The 19,475-nt window shown below is 41.6% G+C and overlaps 1 protein-coding gene and 1 long non-coding RNA gene across 2 annotated transcripts; both read right to left on the bottom strand.

The window, feature by feature from the left end:
• Positions 1 to 731: 731 nt before the first annotated feature.
• LOC106562470 (cyclin-dependent kinase inhibitor 1B) lies at positions 732 to 19,248 on the bottom strand. The gene is made up of 3 exons (XM_014127368.1): positions 19,138 to 19,248; positions 1,286 to 1,792; positions 732 to 1,138 (listed from the first exon to the last, which is right to left on the bottom strand). The coding sequence occupies exons 1-3, from the start codon at positions 19,160 to 19,162 to the stop codon at positions 1,026 to 1,028; spliced, it is 645 nt and encodes a 214-aa protein (XP_013982843.1). The 5' UTR covers positions 19,163 to 19,248; the 3' UTR covers positions 732 to 1,025.
• LOC123730816 (uncharacterized) lies at positions 12,979 to 15,129 on the bottom strand. Its single transcript, XR_006762253.1, has 3 exons — positions 14,746 to 15,129; positions 14,002 to 14,069; positions 12,979 to 13,533 (listed from the first exon to the last, which is right to left on the bottom strand). It is a non-coding gene; the product is annotated as an uncharacterized lncRNA (long non-coding RNA).
• Positions 19,249 to 19,475: the final 227 nt, after the last annotated feature.

Genomic DNA, 19,475 nt, shown 5'->3' with positions numbered 1-19,475 from the left:
TTGTTTATTTTTATACACCAGACGTTTTTTCTTTAGAAAAGGTAAGTCAAATAGTGTGCACCTGCCATTAGCGGTTGGCCATCTTCATAGCCTGATATTATTGAAAAGCACTTGGAGTTAACACAGAATTTGAAAAGAAACGACAATCATGTGTAAGTCTTGATTACGTGTTACATTGTTTGGTCTAGTACTATACAGATGTCTTGGGTGTTAAGGCACAAATCAGAGAGATCCTCCCCAATACCCTGTTAAGGCAGTCAGAAAACCCCCACATTGGTCTCATATCGGAAATATGCTTACATGTTGAATGGATTAGTTGATTTGCATATCGACAGTGAGGGTAATAGCATCTGCGATGGTAATTAGTTAGTGTGTCTGCGTGTTCTATGTGCGCACGCCATGCGTCCATGCGGAGTTACGCACAGCAAGTGAAAGCTCGTGATTGGTATATCTACCAAAAAGGCACAATGCAGACTGATTTTTTTTCTTGAACAATGCCCATGGACATAACATATTCATTCAGTGTAGGGCTAGTCTATGGGCCTACTGCTGCTACAATTTGTTGAGGCACTCTTCAAGTGCTGTCAAATGGAACGACTGCTGCTCTTATTGTTTCTCTAGTGTGTGAGGGGTGTGCATGGGCAGGTGGTGTCCCTGTTCACCTCGTTAGCACACTGATGGTCGTTGTGAGGTCTCACTAATTCAATAATAAAATGAGCAGAACGTCAGCAAAATGTAAACCAAATCGTTTTAATAGTATTTTTCACGGATACAATTCAACAGACAAACAATATCTCAGAAACCTTTGTTGAATTAAACACATTAAATACAGTTGAAACTTAAATAAAATAAATTAAACAATATTTTAAATATAGACAAAACATCCTACTTTGGCATAAACATTGGCCAACATATTTTGGATGGTTACTCCATCTTTTTTTGTCCAAGACAGACAATAATAATAACAAAAAAAGGCAGATAGCCTAATTTTCCACATAGGCAATGGTATGATTTGTCCACGTTGTTTATCGAATTATTTGAGCTTTGCGTGGCGTTTGTTCAAGGGGAATTGAGAGGGAAGAATTGGGCTGGGTGCTCTTCATCTCTGACGTTGATCTTCTCCTCTTTGGGAAAAAATCTGCGGGGAAGAAATGTAGAACGGTTAGTCTTTAATTCATATTAGAGTCAATCATACGAGAACATCAACGTTATGTAGTCGGCAAGCCATTAAAACGAGTTGCTTATTAAGGAGTTATATAGCGTTACCAAGAAAAAGTAGAACTACCTGTAATTTGAGTAACGTTGACTGCACGTTCATAAGATGTTGTCCTCGACCTCTTACGCCGAATACACGGTGTTGATTTGGAGTTACATTTCCTCGTATTGGGGGAATTGGACCAATTCTCTTGGTTAACTTCGTTGGAACAAAGTGCAGTCTGTTCGCAGTCTGATAGAGGGGAACAACCACGCACATTATCAGTGACAACCTCTGCGGTATAGTCTGTGTTTGATGTCACAACCTGAACCCTCATGCCTCCAACTTTCGTCGACTCCTGGTAGAAGGCAGGTGTTGAGTCCGCTGACATTCCTTCCCATTCGTAACTCCCGGGAATTGGTGTGTCTGTCTCGAAGTGGAAATTCCATCGACGCTGGTCTCGTTCAGATATTTCCTTCATCTTCGCCTTCAACTCGCGGTTCAGCGCGTCATGCTCGATGGGTCCAAATAAGTTCCGACAAACGCTTGAATGGCGACGGGGAAGAGTTGCTCTCTGTGCCCCCGGGCTCTCCAAACCAGTTGGTGTCTGAAAGTTTGTCATGACGTCCAGCAATATGTCCAGTCTTGAAGAAATACAAAATGGATTCACACTGGGCTGTTTTTCCTAACTACAATGTAACTTCAACTGGGACTACTGATATTATGTGGATATAGGTAGGCTATTTAAAGACCCGAGGATGCCGCCTATATAATGTCCGGCCTTGCTTATTGGTTGGCCCTTGGTTTATTCACGCCCTGTCTTCCTCCCCTGCTTGCTGGGGGGTATTTGGAATGGCGCCAAATGAGGTTGACTTTTTGCCTCCTTGCGAGGGGTTTGATGATTTAACCTTTCTGCACTGCAGGAGGGATTGTAGCCTCCACGTCGAAATTGTGGAAGTTCCGCGTTATAGCTGGATTTAAATTTAAAGCCAATCAGCAGAGACTGAAGTCACGGTAGCATTTTTTTATTTTAGTTATTTTTATTTAACCTTTATTTAACCAGGCAAGTCAGTTAAGAACACATTCTTATTTACAATGAAGGCCTACACCGGCCAAACCCAGACGGCGCTGGGGCAATTGTGCGCAGCCCTATGGGACTTACAATCACGGCCGGATGTGATACAGCCTGGATTCGAACCAGGGACTGAGACGCAGTGCCTTAGACCGCTGCGCCACTCGGGAACCCCTTATGGCGGGTGGCCTGCTTTGTCTGAGTAGTCTCATAGCTGGATTGAAATGTAAAAGGAATGATTGGAGACGGCATTAACTATAAATGCTGTCTATATCGGCTCAATCGGAAATTGCCTTTACATTTCAATGCAGATCTCATGCAATATTTCCGCGATACGGATTGATGCCAGCCTTTAATAAATGCGTCTATTTTAAAAGGTTTTAAACCGTGTTGGCCTTTACCTTTTAACAAAAGACAACTTTGCTTCGAAAATGTGTCATATCCTCAGTGCAACAGGTAGACAGCTAATAGGTTTCAGAACATTATAGAGGTTATTTGAAGCATGTTCAAATGAAATAGACGAGGATATGCTTATCAATATACTGGTTATTACCAGTATTTATTACACTCTGTTTATTAATTACTTTAAGCGTTTCAGCCTATCCAAGCTGAATGACAATTTGGAGAAAGTAATATGAATTGAAAACTTGGATGGGTTCAAGCTGAAAATTGTGTGGTGTCATGGCCTATCAAAAGGGGACCTTCAGGCTCTCCCAGAAGTTTGGTTTGTGCGTAAAATCCGTAAATTCGGATAAGCAAAAATGTGTGATGGGTCTGCATAAATGAATTTCTTATTATTTTCACTTAATCATGGATAGCGTAGACCAGGCTTAGGCAATTCTAGTCCTCAGGGTCTGATTGGTGTCACTTTTTGCCCATCCCTAGAAACACCTGATTTAAACTGATTGCATTTTCAACTGAAGATCAAGATGAGTTGACTATTGGAGTCAGGTGTGTTAGCTGGGACTGGGGGAAAAGTGTGACACCAATCAGGCCCAGAGGACTGGAGTTGTCCAGGCCTGGTGAAGACAGACGTTTCTGCTTTGCAGCCTTCTTCAGTGTGTAGGTAGAAAACCTTTTCCATTCAAAACAGCATTTATAGTGAACACAGGTGAGCAACTGATGAGCAGCAGGTGCTTCTAATCAGGGTTGCCACTCATCTGCCAATCAAAAAGGATGTGGCTTCTCTGGTCTACCTGTATACAAGTTAAAATGTTCAATATAAATAAAATGTTTAGGCTCAGCTAAAGATAGAAGACCCATCAACCATGTTTCATTAAAACCAACCCAAGACCACATTAGACCACCCTTGAGCTGTTTATTTGTAACTTTATGGTGATATACTGACCTCCAGTGGCAATTATTATAGCATCCACAATCTAACCTATTGTCTGTCCTATTTGGGAGGCACAGGGGCTTATTCAGGTGAAGGCAATTTTACAATAACATATAATACATTGTGAAGAACAAATATGATTCCCATGTAGACCAGGGAATCTCCTCAGCTTTAAGTGACATCAGTTGTTGTATTATATCAGTTGTATCATATCAGTTATTGTATCATATCAGTTATCCTTTATTGAATATATCAGTTGTATCATATCAGTTATTGTATTATATCAGTTATCCTTTATTGAATATATCAGTTGTATCATATCAGTTATTGTATCATATCAGTTATCCTTTATTGTATTATATCTGTTGTATCTTATCCGTTATCGCATCCGTTATCTATGCTGGTTGCATCGCATCCGTTATCTATGCTGGTTGCATCGCATCCGTTATCTATGCTGGTTGCATCGCATCCGTTATCTATGCTGGTTGCATCGTATCCGTTATCTATGCTGGTTGCATCGTATCCGTTATCCGCTGGTTGCATCGTATCCGTTATCCGCTGGTTGCATCGTATCCGTTCAGTTGTTGTATCATATCATTTCAGTTGTCGCATTCTCTGTTGTCATATCAGTTATTGTATTATCAGTTCAGTTGTATTAAATGAAATCATTTTATTAGTCAAATGCACTGAATATAACAGGTGTAGACCTTAGTGAAATGCTTACTAAGAGCCCCTAAACAATTCAGTTAATAAAATATATATGAATAAGAAATTAAAGTAAAAAAGCTACAGAGCAGCAGTAAAATAACAATAGCGAGACTATATACAGGGAGTACCGGTACAGAGTCAATGTGCGGCGGCACAGGTTAGTCGAGGTAATATGTACATGTAGGTAGAGTTATTAAAGTGCCTATGCATAGATAATAACAGAGGTGTAAAAGAGGAGGGGGGGCGGGGTGCAATGCAAATAGTCTGAGTAGCCATTTGATTAGATGTTCAGGAGTCTTATGGCTTGGGGGTAGAAGCTGTTTAGTAGCCTCTTGGACCTAGACTTGGTGCTCCGGTACTACTTGCAGTGCGGTAGCAGAGAGAACAGTCTGTCTAGGGTGGCTGGAGTCTGACAATTTTTAGGGCCTTCCTCTGACACAGCCTGATATAGAGGTCCTGGATGGCAGGAAGCTTGATGTACTGGGCTGTACGCACTACCCTCTGTAGTGCCTTGCGGTTGGAGGCCTAGCAGTTGCCATACCAGGCAGTGTTGCAACCAGTCAGGATGCTCTCGATGGTGCAGCTGTAGAACCTTTTGAGGATCTGAGGACCCATGTCAAATCTTTTCAGTCTCCTGAGGGGGAATAGGTTTTGTGGTGCCCTCTTCACGACTGTCTTGGGGTGCTTGGACCATGTTAGTTTGTTGGTAATGTGGACACAGCTCTCAACCTGCTCCACTGCAGCCCCGTCATTGAGAATGGGGCATGCTCGGTCTTCCTTTTCCTGTAGTCCACAATCATTTCCTTTGTCTTGATCATGTTGGAGGGAGAGGTTGTTGTCCTGGCAAACACGGCCAGGTCTCTGACCTCCTCCCTATAGGCTGTCCCGTCATTGTCTGTGATCAGGCCTACCACTGTTGTGTCATCGGCAAACTTAATGATGGTGTTGGAGTTGTGCCTGGCCGTGCAGTCATGAGTGAACAGGGAGTACAGGAGGGGACTGAGCATGCACCCCTGAGGGGCCCCTGTGTGGAGGATCAGCGTGGCGGATGTGTTACCTACCCTTACCACCTGGGTGCACCCCATCAGGAAGTCCAGGATTCAGTTGCAGAGGGAGGTGTTTCGTCCCAGGGTCCTTAGCTTATTGATGAGCTTGGAGGGCACTATGGTGTTGAACGCTGAGCTGTAGTCAATGAATAACATTCTCACATACAGTTGAAGACGGAAGTTGACATACACTTAGGTTGGAGTTATTAAAACTCTCTTTTCAACCACTCCACAAATTTCTTGTTAAACTATAGTTTTGGCAAGTCGGTTAAGACATCTTCTTTGTGCGTGACAAGTAATTTTCCAACAATTGTTTACAGACAGGTTATTTCATTCACTGTATCACAATTCCAGTGGGTCAGAAGTTTACATACACCAAGTTGATTGTGCCTTTAAACAGCTTGGAAAATTCCAGAAAATGTCATGGCTTTAGAAGCTTCTGATAGGCTAATTGACATAATTTGAGTCAATTGGAGGTGTACCTGTGGATGTATTTCAAGGCCTACCTTCAAACTCAGTGCCTCTTTGCTTGAAATCATGGGAAAATCAAAAGAAATCAGCCAAGACCTCAGGAAAAGAGTACGCGGAGCAGGCACAGGGTACACTGGGTCTTGGAGACGCACTGGAGGTCTGGAGCGCACGGCCTGCACAACCCGTCCTGGCTGGATGGTCACTGTAGCCCGGCACGGGCGGAGCGCTGGCACAGGGCGAACTGGGCTGTGCTGGGGAATGAGGGCTGCCGTGCGTAGAGCAGGCGCAAGGTAAACTGGGCCGAGGAGACGCACTGGAGACCAGATCCATTGTGCCGGCACACTTCTTCCTGGCTGCCGGCCAACTCTCGCCCGGCAACGCTGCGGAGCCCTTATTGGCTGCACCGGACTGTGCGTGTGTATGGGTGACACCATGTGCATGTCTGCGTAACAAGGTGCTTGCTTGATCCGTCGCTCCCCATAATAAGCACGGGGAGTTGGCTCAGGACTCCACCCTGACTCTGCCCAACTCCCCGTGTGCCCCCCCAAAAATGTTTTGGGGGACTGCCTCTCGCACTTGCCCCTGGGCCTATACAGCGCCTCATAATAACGCCGCTCTGCCTTTGCTGACTCCAGTTCCTCCCTCGGTCGCCGGTACTCCCCAGCCTGCCTCCAGGGTCCCTTTCCGTCTAAGATCTCCTCCCATGTCCACGACTCCAAATATTTTTCCTGCTGCTCCTTCTTCCGCTGCTTGGTCCTTTTTTGGTGGGTGGTTCTGTCAAAGGCGTCGTAAGGATTGGACCAAAGCGCAGCGGGTAAAGTGCTCATCTTCTTAATTTATTTAAAGAAAACACTTAAACAAAATAAACAAACGACGAAAACAGTTCCATAAGGCTCCCAGGCTATACAGAAAATATCCACCCACAAAACACAAGTGAAACAAACAACTAAATATGGCCTCCAATTAGAGACAACGACAACCAGCTGCCTCTAATTGGAGGTCATTGCCAAAAACCCAACAGAGAAATAGATTACATAGAACCTAAACCCCAAAACACACAAAACAAACACCCCCTGCCACGCCCTGACCAAACTACAATGACAAATAACCACTTTTACTGGTCAGGACGAGACATATTTACTTTTTGAAAAGGTCTTGAAATGCCACTGGGAATATTATTCCTGTGTTCACGTCGGTGGACCCACTCTGATGGTAAACACATCTTACAGCGTGTGGCTTTCATTCCTGTTGGGGGGGTTTAAACTGATACTCAAATAGCTGTGGGACAAATTCAGGTTTAATTCAACATTTCCTGTGGCCCTTAACATAAATGACTAGTTTTAACAAAAGAAAAGTCAACAATACTCTACCTTACATTCCAAATATGTTTCATTATTAAAGTGGTAGAACACTTGTGAGCTCATAGAAAATCATCATTAATTTGGAAACAAGTTATGACGTAGTGTGCATCATACTTCCTGAGACTGTAGAGTTGGTTGAAGTTACCTCGTCAAACTATTGGCCCATGACCTCATTATTTGAGTGATAACAGCCCACTAATCTAGTGGAGCAGAAATCACAATACAGGAACACTGACTCAAGCCTGCATGCCCCTATACTGAGGAGCATACCGTACATGTATACAAACAGGCACCCACGTATTCCCTCTCCATTTCCCCCCCAAATGATAGTATTGGTCAATATTCTTTCCAACATATCCACTGACAGACATTCTATGGATGGAGCTTCATAGAGCAGTTAAGATCATACTGAGTGAGGACAGTGAGATGAAGGACAGTGACAGAGGAAGACCACCCCCAGAATCAGGTTTGAGAAGCAGTGAAATACTAGTTTATGACTAACTTGTATTTTCTTATGAAAAGAGGGCCTTTGTTCTATTATTTAATAATAAATCCACCCTTATGGCACTGCGTTGCCCTGAGGCAACAAAACACATTTGGGGGCATAAAATCTTCACAAAAAAAAAAAAAACTAAATGTAAGCAGTAGAGGATTACATTAGTTGGATCTTTTCCCATAACCTGCCCAAACAACTGGCCATGATCCAAATACATTTTACTGAGTGGCCAAAAACTGAAGCTGCTTGTTTTTGCTGTGCAGGCATGTACCTCGAATCTCTTCCCATTTCTGATGATCATCTTTTACCAGGCATCCCAGGCAAATGAGCACTGCCAAGCAATGTTGACTCAGATGCAAATTCTTAATCGCTGCCAGTAGGAGACAAATCTTTTATGGTTCTTTTCCAGCAGTCTAATCTCATCTGACAGCCAACCCTCAGCTCAGTCTAGGGAAGAATATAGGTTAAATGCAACAGTCTAATCTCATTTTACAGCCCTGAGGTGAGTGGCATCCATCGATTAGCCTTCCCTGTAGCTCAGTTGGTAGAGCATGGTGTTTGCAACACCAGGGTTGTGGGTTCGATTCCCACGGGGGGCCAGCACAGAAGAAAAAAAAAATCTATGAAATGTATGCATTCACTGCTGTAATTCGCTCTGGATAAGAGCGTCTGCTAAATGACTAAAAATGTAAAAATGATTAAGAAGAAAAATAAAAGCCAACTACTCCTTTCAATTACATGGACCAACTTTTCTGGTATTCAACGTTGCAGCCAATGAGGTTAACCTCTCCTCCTCTCCCTGTTCATCTAACTCCCTCTGATAACATAATGCAGCAGTCACATTTGCCTTTGGATATAGTTGGTTGTAATGTGTATGGATAAAGGGGTGCTGACAGTGTGATATAGTTGGTTGTAATGTGTATGGATAAAGGGGTGCTGACAGTGTGATATAGTTGGTTGTAATGTGTATGGATAAAGGGGTGCTGACAGTGTGATATAGTTGGTTGTAATGTGTATGGATAAAGGGGTGCTGACAGTGTGATATAGTTGGTTGTAATGTGTATGGATAAAGGGGTGCTGACAGTGTGATATAGTTGGTTGTAATGTGTATGGATAAAGGGGTGCTGACAGTGTGATATAGTTGGTTGTAATGTGTATGATAAAGGGGTGCTGACAGTGTCATATAGTTGGTTGTAATGTGTATGGATAAAGGGGTGCTGACAGTGTGATATAGTTGGTTGTAATGTGTATGGATAAAGGGGTGCTGACAGTGTGATATAGTTGGTTGTAATGTGTATGGATAAAGGGGTGCTGACAGTGTGATATAGTTGGTTGTAATGTGTATGGATAAAGGGGTGCTGACAGTGTGATATAGTTGGTTGTAATGTGTATGGATAAAGGGGTGCTGACAGTGTGATATAGTTGGTTGTAATGTGTATGGATAAAGGGGTGCTGACAGTGTGATATAGTTGGTTGTAATGTGTATGGATAAAGGGGTGCTGACAGTGTGATATAGTTGGTTGTAATGTATATGGATAAAGGGGTGCTGACAGTGATATAGTTGGTTGTAATGTGTATGGATAAAGGGGTGCTGACAGTGTGATATAGTTGGTTGTAATGTGTATGGATAAAGGGGTGCTGACAGTGTGATATAGTTGGTTGTAATGTGTATGGATAAAGGGGTGCTGACAGTGTGATATAGTTGGTTGTAATGTGTATGGATAAAGGGGTGCTGACAGTGTGATATAGTTGGTTGTAATGTGTATGGATAAAGGGGTGCTGACAGTGTGATATAGTTGGTTGTAATGTGTATGGATAAAGGGGTGCTGACAGTGTGATATAGTTGGTTGTAATGTGTATGGATAAAGGGGTGCTGACAGTGTGATATAGTTGGTTGTAATGTGTATGGATAAAGGGGTGCTGACAGTGATATAGTTGGTTGTAATGTGTATGGATAAAGGGGTGCTGACAGTGTGATATAGTTGGTTGTAATGTGTATGGATAAAGGGGTGCTGACAGTGTGATATAGTTGGTTGTAATGTGTATGGATAAAGGGGTGCTGACAGTGTGATATAGTTGGTTGTAATGTGTATGGATAAAGGGGTGCTGACAGTGTGATATAGTTGGTTGTAATGTGTATGGATAAAGGGGTGCTGACAGTGTGATATAGTTGGTTGTAATGTGTATGGATAAAGGGGTGCTGACAGTGTGATATAGTTGGTTGTAATGTGTATGGATAAAGGGGTGCTGACAGTGTGATATAGTTGGTTGTAATGTGTATGGATAAAGGGGTGCTGACAGTGTGATATAGTTGGTTGTAATGTGTATGGATAAAGGGGTGCTGACAGTGTGATATAGTTGGTTGTAATGTGTATTGATAAAGGGGTGCTGACAGTGTGATATAGTTGGTTGTAATGTGTATTGATAAAGGGGTGCTGACAGTGTGATATAGTTGGTTGTAATGTGTATGGATAAAGGGGTGCTGACAGTGTGATATAGTTGGTTGTAATGTGTATGGATAAAGGGGTGCTGACAGTGTGATATAGTTGGTTGTAATGTGTATGGATAAAGGGGTGCTGACAGTGTGATATAGTTGGTTGTAATGTGTATGGATAAAGGGGTGCTGACAGTGTGATATAGTTGGTTGTAATGTGTATGGATAAAGGGATGCTGACAGTGTGATATAGTTGGTTGTAATGTGTATTGATAAAGGGATGCTGACAGTGTGATATAGTTGGTTGTAATGTGTATGGATAAAGGGGTGCTGACAGTGTGATATAGTTGGTTGTAATGTGTATGGATAAAGGGGTGCTGACAGTGTGATATAGTTGGTTGTAATGTGTATGGATAAAGGGGTGCTGACAGTGTGATATAGTTGGTTGTAATGTGTATGGATAAAGGGGTGCTGACAGTGTGATATAGTTGGTTGTAATGTATATGGATAAAGGGGTGCTGACAGTGATATAGTTGGTTGTAATGTGTATGGATAAAGGGGTGCTGACAGTGTGATATAGTTGGTTGTAATGTGTATTGATAAAGGGGTGCTGACAGTGTGATATAGTTGGTTGTAATGTGTATGGATAAAGGGGTGCTGACAGTGTGATATAGTTGGTTGTAATGTGTATGGATAAAGGGGTGCTGACAGTGTGATATAGTTGGTTGTAATGTGTATGGATAAAGGGGTGCTGACAGTGTGATATAGTTGGTTGTAATGTGTATTGATAAAGGGATGCTGACAGTGTGATATAGTTGGTTGTAATGTGTATTGATAAAGGGGTGCTGACAGTGTGATATAGTTGGTTGTAATGTGTATTGATAAAGGGGTGCAGACACTGGGTTTATTCAGGTCTCTTGAATACATAAGCAGGGAAGATCATATGAAAATATCACCAAGGAAACATGTTTACCATTGCTTCTTGGGGAACGTAGTATCCATATTTCCACTGACTGACTAATGGATGGGCCTACATAGTTCAATATCTTTTCATATGAGTTGTAAAAGTCATGTTTAGCTTTCTAGCTAGCACACAGTTTAACAAATGAACAAGCTAGCTAACACATTCTGACTCTTCATTTGCTGTGATTTGTCACCAAATGTTCGTATATTTATTTTTTAATTGTTAAACAAATGTAGGGTGAGGCAACTTGAGCTCAGAGCCCTGGACAAAGGCGAGGGAAAAACAGTTAAATCATCAAGGGAATTCTATCAGTGGGTGGGCAATGGCAAGCCCTTGGGACAGATTTAATGAATCATTTTGATGGTTAAATATGATGCCTTGGGGCGACAGACCATCTGTTTCTGGAGCAGAATTAATTCAATTCAAACTACTGCAGATACAGACTATAGTATTTACAGCTCATTGAAATATGGAACCAAAATGAACTATGAAATGCTGGTAAAGTGACTAGTCAATAACCATATACCACTACTGTGTACTAAACTAGTTGATTCGTTTCTTCATTAAACATCTGAAGACTGTTTTTATAGACATTTCTTTACTTCATATCTATATGTATAAAGAGTGCCACCATTTTGACTAATAGTGTGTCAAGGTAGCCTATCGGTCTTAATTGGTTAGGCCTACAGATAGAACGGGTTAGAGTTTGGAACTAAAACATTTGAATGTTTCAGAAAGATAATTCAACACATTTGACTGAGAAAATGTTTTAACTTTGAGGAAGAACGGGTTGGTGGTGAGGGTCTGGTAGCGTTCGTTGCCACCAATCCGCATTTGCAGGTGAAAGAAATGGCACACTTTCTCCACATGTCCCAAGCCCCGATGCCAGATGGCCACTTACCAATACCCTAAAGAATTTATTTTCTTGCTGTATGGCCAATCCTTGATTTGAGAACCTTAAATTGTCCTGCAAATCTCCCGTTGCGTAAGTGTATGCGCGCATCGCTCAATTCGTTTTTACTACACGGTTTTGCACGATTGCTATCGCATTCACTATTGATTTAAATGCATTTCCACGCACTCGTTACTCAAAACTATTCGGTTATACTTCTAAAGCAGACCAAATCTGATACATAAACCACAATTAAATGTATTCATTAGTCTTTGATAGGTCAATTTAAAAGTTGACACGTTACTCTACAGGCAGACGTAGAGTAACGTCTGCCTGTAGATACAATGTATTGCACTTCTGAACTTGATTATTTACGACAGACGTTTTTTCTTTAGAAAAGGTAAGTCAAATAGTGTGCACCTGCCATGAGCGGTTGGCCATCTTCATAGCCTGATATTATTGAAAAGCACTTGGAGTTAACACAGAATTTGAAAAGAAACGACAATCATGTGTAAGTCTTGATTACGTGTTACATTGTTTGGTCTAGTACTATACAGATGTCTTGGGTGTTAAGGCACAAATCAGAGAGATCCTCCCCAATACCCTGTTAAGGCAGTCAGAAAACCCCCACATTGGTCTCATATCGGAAATATGCTTACATGTTGAATGGATTAGTTGATTTGCATATCGACAGTGAGGGTAATAGCATCTGCATCTCCGTGCGGAATTATGAGCAGTAAATTATAGCGCGTGGGATTAGTATATCTACCAACGAGCCATAATGGAGGCAGATCATAACAGTCATCCACAGTAGGAGGGCTAGTCTGTAGGTCCTACTGCTACAATTTGTTGAGGCACTCTTCAAGTGCTGTCAAATGGAACGACTGCTGCTCTTATTGTTTCTCTAGTGTGTGAGGGGTGTGCATGGGCAGGTGGTGTCCCTGTTCACCTCGTTAGCCATTTGAGGGCTCACTAATGCAATAAAATGAGCAGAAAGTCAAAATGTAAACTATATTGTTTTAATAAGTTTCCCCAGCTACCATTTGAACAATCGCAGAAAACTTAGTTGAATTAAAACAAGTTAGTTGAAATCAAATAAAATATTTTATATACAATAAGACATTGTTACTTCGGCAAAAAACCTAGGCCAACATTTGTGGGTTAACATCTTTTGTCCAACCCAAAAATGCAAAGGCAAATGACCTACGTAGCAAACAAGCCTTAAGTATCATTTGAGGGCTCACTAATCAATACAGTGAGCAGAAATGCAAATAAATTGTCTTTCACAGATATCATTTAAAACAATCTGACACGTAATAAATTAACACAAGTTAGTTGAATTATTTTTTAAATACATATGGCTTATTTGGGAGGGTTACTCCATCTTTTGTCCGAGATGGAAAATATTAACTGCAGGAGCGGCAGATGGTAGCATTTGTCAGCGTGGTTAATCGAACGGTTCCCTCTTTGCGTGGCGTTCAAGGGGAATTGAGTGAAGAATTGTGCTGGGGGCTAGTCATCTCAGACGTTGAGCTTCTCCTCCTCATTGGGAACAAATCTGCAGGGAAGAGGTGTAGAACGGTTAGCCTTCAATTCATAGTCAATACAAGATCGTTATGTTTTATGATTTCACTGCCATACTGTATTCGATCTTGTCTCAAGAGGACCACAATGGAAATAAGTCCCAGACTTTGTTTTATCCTCGATGATTTTATTCATGTGCATGTATGGCTTAAGTTGTGCTTGTTTTTTTTTAAGTGGTCGAACTAAACTAGTTGGCAAGTCATTAAAACAAGTTGCTCATTAAGGAGTTCGTGTTAGTGGCAACTAGTCATTCAGGGCAGGTGAGCCTCACCTGTTCTGTTAAAATAACTACAGGGAGAGCTAGAAAGTTCATGCCCCCTTGGGTGTTGCCATAGTTACAGTAGATATTCCAATCCAAGAAGCCTCAAGGTCAGCCATAAACATTACAAGTTGGAAATTGCAATTTCAACAATGAGTGGTTTGGAAGGAGTCAGTGGCTGACCTGCAAATCTGCCAGCTAGTTGGCAGAGGGTGTGGGGTCAAAGTCTGTTTAAGGGTCTCTTCTCCAAGCTTTAAAAAAAAAAATAAGTTTCAGAAAAGGTTCAATTCAAAATCTACCTCGGAGTTCCAAGTCTAGAGCGCTGACAAGTCAACCTGGTTTCAAACCCCCCCAAGTTATCTAGAAAGCACCATAAATCCAGAGAATTCCAGACTGACAAAGTTAAATGACAATTTGCCCACAAAGACCACCTTCCTGTTCAAGTGAGCACTGCAATGAGTCCAAAAATGTAGTGTATGCTGCATAAATTATGTACTATGCCAGGGAGGTATGTATACTGTAGATTTGGTCCCGCCCCCCTCCTATATTAGCATACTGTTTTAACTTGGTGCACATGTAACCTACAGCCCGTTTTAGATAACTGTCATCGAATATTGTAAGAGCTTTCATTGTTTGCTTTATGCCCCCTTCATCCTATGGGTCTGACTTGGTGTACAGGAAGAACTTTATTTTTTAAAGCCCACGTTCTGAATTGTCATTGTACATTTCAAAAGTGCTGAACAAAGTTAATCTTCGCATGCTCATTGTCTTAATCAGAATACCTCTTAACCGCGCAGCCTTGCCATAGTTTGTAACATTATTTAACTAGGCAAGTCAGTTAAGAATTCATATTTTCAATGACGGCCTAACAGAACATGGTTTGCCCACCGAAATGTAGACGCTAAAATCGCCACTGTATAGACCTACCTATAATTTGAGTAACGTTGACTGCACGTTCATAAGATGTCCTCGACCTCTTACTTCGAATACAGTGTTGGGTTAGAGTTACATTTCCTCGTATTGGGGACTACTTCGATGGAACAAAGTGCAGTCTGATAGAGGGGTTTGGTTGAGGCAACAACCACGCACATGAGTGAAAACCTCTGCGTTGTAGTCTGTTGGACGTCACAACCTGACCTCTCATACCTCCAGATTGTCGACTCCTGGTATAAGGTCGATGGCTCCAGATAAGTTCCGACAAAAGCTTGTATGGCGAAACAGTTCCTCTGTGCAACCGGGCTCCCCAAACCAGTTGGTGGAGGAAAGTTTGTCAAGACATCCAGTTATATGTCCAGTCTTGAAGAAATAGGAAATGGATTCACACTGGGCTGTTTCTAACGTCAACTGCGACTGACATTCTGTGAATGTAGGTAGGCTTTTAAAGGACCGAGGATGCCGCCTAATTAAACATAAATAATGGCGGGGGGGGGCATTTGGAATGGCGCCAAATGTGGTTCACTTTTGCATCCTTGCAGGTGGTTTAATGCTTCACTATGGTAATTAAATGATTTCTTCCGGTGTGCTCTGCATTGCGCATCACAGAGTGAAAAATAATCCATACATAAGATTGAAGGTTATCCAAACAATAATTACATCCCTGGAGCAGTAAAATGCACCATAGAGAGAACATGCCACTAGGATCCAGTCTGGAACAAGGACTATTCATATGGCAGACAAGCCTATATACACAGAAGCTAAATATTTTGACAATTTAAAGGTAGCCTTTTCTTTCATTCCAGGCTTTGTCTAAATATCCGGAAATACAAGGGACAAAACAAATGTCTCATAATCACTCAAGCAACATAGTGCCAGGGTATATCTGATGTGCTGTCTGGAATAAGAGCAAGCGTGTATCGTGGTATAAAAGGGCAATGGAGAATTAAACTCATTTGATCCTCTATTTCTAGGTCACAATAGTGACATCGTCTTTCCGCTTCACCACAATACCGACCTTTTTCAATAGGCAGAGGCATAATCCCTGATCTGTGCACAGCTTTTAGGAAGGTCATACATAATATAATATCTTACAGAATTCACCCTTAAACAGGTTCATGATTCATCTCCACCCATTTTGTCTTCATATTGCATCAGTTGTTTAATAATATCTATGTCTCCCTTAAATTTAGATTCGTGCAGATGTTCAGACATGTTGCCCAGGCAAACCGCTAGCCATTCTGGCAGTTGACATACCCAACAGTCTAATCCAAAGTCTCACCTGGTTCCCAGCCCATGTCCCCAGTTAGGGCAAGTATAGGCGCAAACTTATGGAGACCTAAAAAGTAACGTACTGCTCTGCTATGAACATGGTAGTTTTTAAAATGCCTCTTAGCACCCCACACTCCTGCAGCATAGTCCAGAACAAGACACGCATGTGATACAGTTTGGAATACGTAACATAACCAATCTTGAGTTTCCTATAACTCCCAGAGCTCCACTTGCTGAGTCGGCCAGGGCAGACGTTGCGTATAGAAAGGTAACATGTTTAGCAATAAACATTTATAAATGTTAGTAAACTGAAGAACGTTTAACAAAACACTTAGCTGGATTTCTAAAATGCATTATCTGTGTTTGTCTGGTTCATCATGAGTTGCCATTTTATACACCAATTTGACTGCAGAGTACATCTTCCGCAGTTCTTGTTCTGCCATCAAAATAATACCAGCAAATAGATACTTAGCGTTACATTATTTCTTACTCCAATATTTAACTTTACCAAATCATATAAACAAAGCAAACAAAGTCCATGATAAGGCGTCTCCTTGTTTACACCCGAGGGTGTGGGAAACCAATCTGTACGATACTCATTAACACGCAACTGGTACTTTGTAGAGACTAGATTGCTTGATAAAATATCCCATCAACCCCTGTCTTCAAACTACAGGCTAAAAGATCACCATTTACAAAATCAAAAGCTTTCTGGAAAAAAACGAAACATGCTAAAGTAGGCTTCTCTTCATGTAATCCATTTGATTATTGTACAGACAGAAGATATGATCCAGACAGGCTCTGGATTTACGAAAAACATTATCTTCCACCATTTTAAATACGGGTTAAATGTATAAGAGGGTTCTAACGTATTTTCCAGTTTAGTTCAGGGAACATGTTTTTATAAAATTATTCCTCAAAATGCCACATTAGTTACTTGAGAACAAACCCCTTCTCCAACTCCTTAAGTACCTTTGTAAAAGAGTTCAGCCCCCCCCCATCATTACAATGCTTGTACTAATTTATTTGGCTCAAACTGTTGAGGATTTCTTGTCTGCGTCTCTTCAAGGTGTAATAACTGACCCTCTGATATCTCCGTTTAAAATAGCCAGTCAACACATGCTGCCTTAAATTCCTTCCTACACTGTTCTCTTGTATTCCTGTTTTTACACTAACAATACGTACTCAGCCTTGTGCATTACTGACAATAAATCGATTAACTCGTCATTCCAAAAAGCCATGTTTGGTTTGATCATGTCACGCCCCCATATTTCAGAATATATATATATATATATATATATATATATATATATAAAACAACATTTTTCATACCACACATCAAAATCAAATGTTTAGGCATCTTCAGAGTTGAGATCCAGAGCTTTACTGGATTTAAATTGAAAAGGCAATGAGCATAGACTGCGTTCACGGTAAACCCGGCATATGTCGGCTCAATCGGAAATTACCTTTACATTTTAAAGCAGATCTTCTGCAATATTTCCGCGAAACGAAAGGAATCTAGCCTTACAGGTGGACATTTTAAAAGGCTTTATACCGTGTAGACCTAAACCTTACAAACAAAAACGTTGCTTCGAAAAGGTGCCTTATCCTCAGTGGAACATGTACAGCTAATAGGTTTCAGAACATAGGCCGTTATTTGAAGCCTGTTCCAATGATACAGGCGAGGATAGGCTAAATCAATATACTGGTTACTACTTTAAGCGTTTCTGCCTAGCCGAACTGAAGGACAATTGAGAACCTATTGAATTTTTGGTTGTTGCTTGAATCTAAATTGTGGTGTCGTGGCCTATCAAAAGAGGAACATCGGGCTCTCCTAGAAGTTTGGTTGGTGCATAACACGTAATTCCAGATATGCAAAAATGTGATATCCGCATTTAAAAGGTTGTCGGTCATATTGTCGCTGCATCAGGGGTGCGTACAGACGTTTCTGCTTTTCAGCCCTCAGTGTTTAGGTACAAATCTTTCATTCAAACCAGCATTTATAGTGAACACAGGTGAGCCGCAGGTGCTTCTAATCAGGGTTGCCACTCATCTGCCAATTAAAAATGTGGCTTCTGGTCTACCTGTATACAAGTTACAGGCAAGCGTGTGGCTTATTCATTTCCAATATAAATATATTGTTCATAATGTGGGTTTAGCATGTTCCAGCAGAGCCAACATGAGACCACCCAAGTGGTCTGTGTGACGTTAAGGTGATAGTTGCCACTGGGGGTCAGTAAAGCATCCACAACCTAGGGTCTATTTGGGAGGACGCACATTTTTAGCAACAATAAACTGGGGTCTGCATGTTATTTTGGCATTAAAATGTGTCACATCAGTTTGAAAACGTAACAAAAATATATAATTGAGTTAAACCCCATACAGACATGTATGTCTTGAGTAAGGCAGCTCCAAAATGCATGCGTTTCAGCCTAGCTCAGTGCTTTCTGCAGTGGTGCGGCAAACCAGCAGAAAATAGGAACACTGCGCCATGATTGCCTCAATGTTCTGTCACTCATGGGGACAGTACATCGCTAAGTTTAAGTGGCTAGTAAGGATAGACATCGAATTTCAGCCCTTTGGGTCCTGACATGTAATATCATTCTAAGTGCCCTTCCAATGTCATCGGCCACAGATATAATTAAATGTACAGTAGCTTTGATTGGACTGAACAAGACAATATCTTAGCTAGTGGCCATCATTAATCAAGTGGACGATCTACTGGCAAATCCATTTTAATCTTTGTCATATGAAGAGAAATTATAGATAACGTATAAGTGCGCATCGGCCATAAAGATCACACAACAAGTTTAAAAGAACCCCCCCCCCAGAACCGCTAGTGCTTGGCTTACCTGGGTCCGCCAACTTCTGACTCCTGGTAGAAGGCAGGCATCGACTCCGCTGACATTCCTTCCCATTCGTAACTCCCGGGAATTGGTGTGTCTGTCTCGAAGTGGAAATTCCATCGACGCTGGTCTCGTTCAGATATTTCCTTCAGCGTCGCCTTCAACTCGCGGTTCAGCGCGTCATGGTCGATGGGTCCAAATAAGTTCCGACAAACGCTTGAATGGCGACGGGGAAGAGTTGCTCTCTGTGCCCCCGGGCTCTCCAAACCAGTTGGTGTCTGAAAGTTTGTCATGACGTCCAGCAATATGTCCAGTCTTGAAGAAATACAAAATGGATGTTACCTCTAACTTCCGCTGCGATCACTGCCATTTTGTGAGCGGAGGTAGGCTATTTAAAGGCCCGAGGATACCGCCTATATATTGCCCGGTCTTGATTATTGGTTGTCTATTAGCGTGAAAACACGCCCCTTTCACCTTTTAAATGGCGTGATTGTAGTCTAATTAGGAGTTTTTGCTGTTTGATCAGTTCATTGGTCAATTTCAGGTTAATATTACTCAGAGAGAATGTATGAAGGTTTGCAAAGCAATTCCACTTCCTTTACTTGG

This window comes from Salmo salar, chromosome ssa26, assembly GCF_905237065.1.
Source record: "Salmo salar chromosome ssa26, Ssal_v3.1, whole genome shotgun sequence".
Classification (NCBI taxonomy): Eukaryota; Metazoa; Chordata; class Actinopteri; order Salmoniformes; family Salmonidae; genus Salmo; species Salmo salar.
This window is presented reverse-complemented; position numbering and strand designations above follow the sequence as displayed.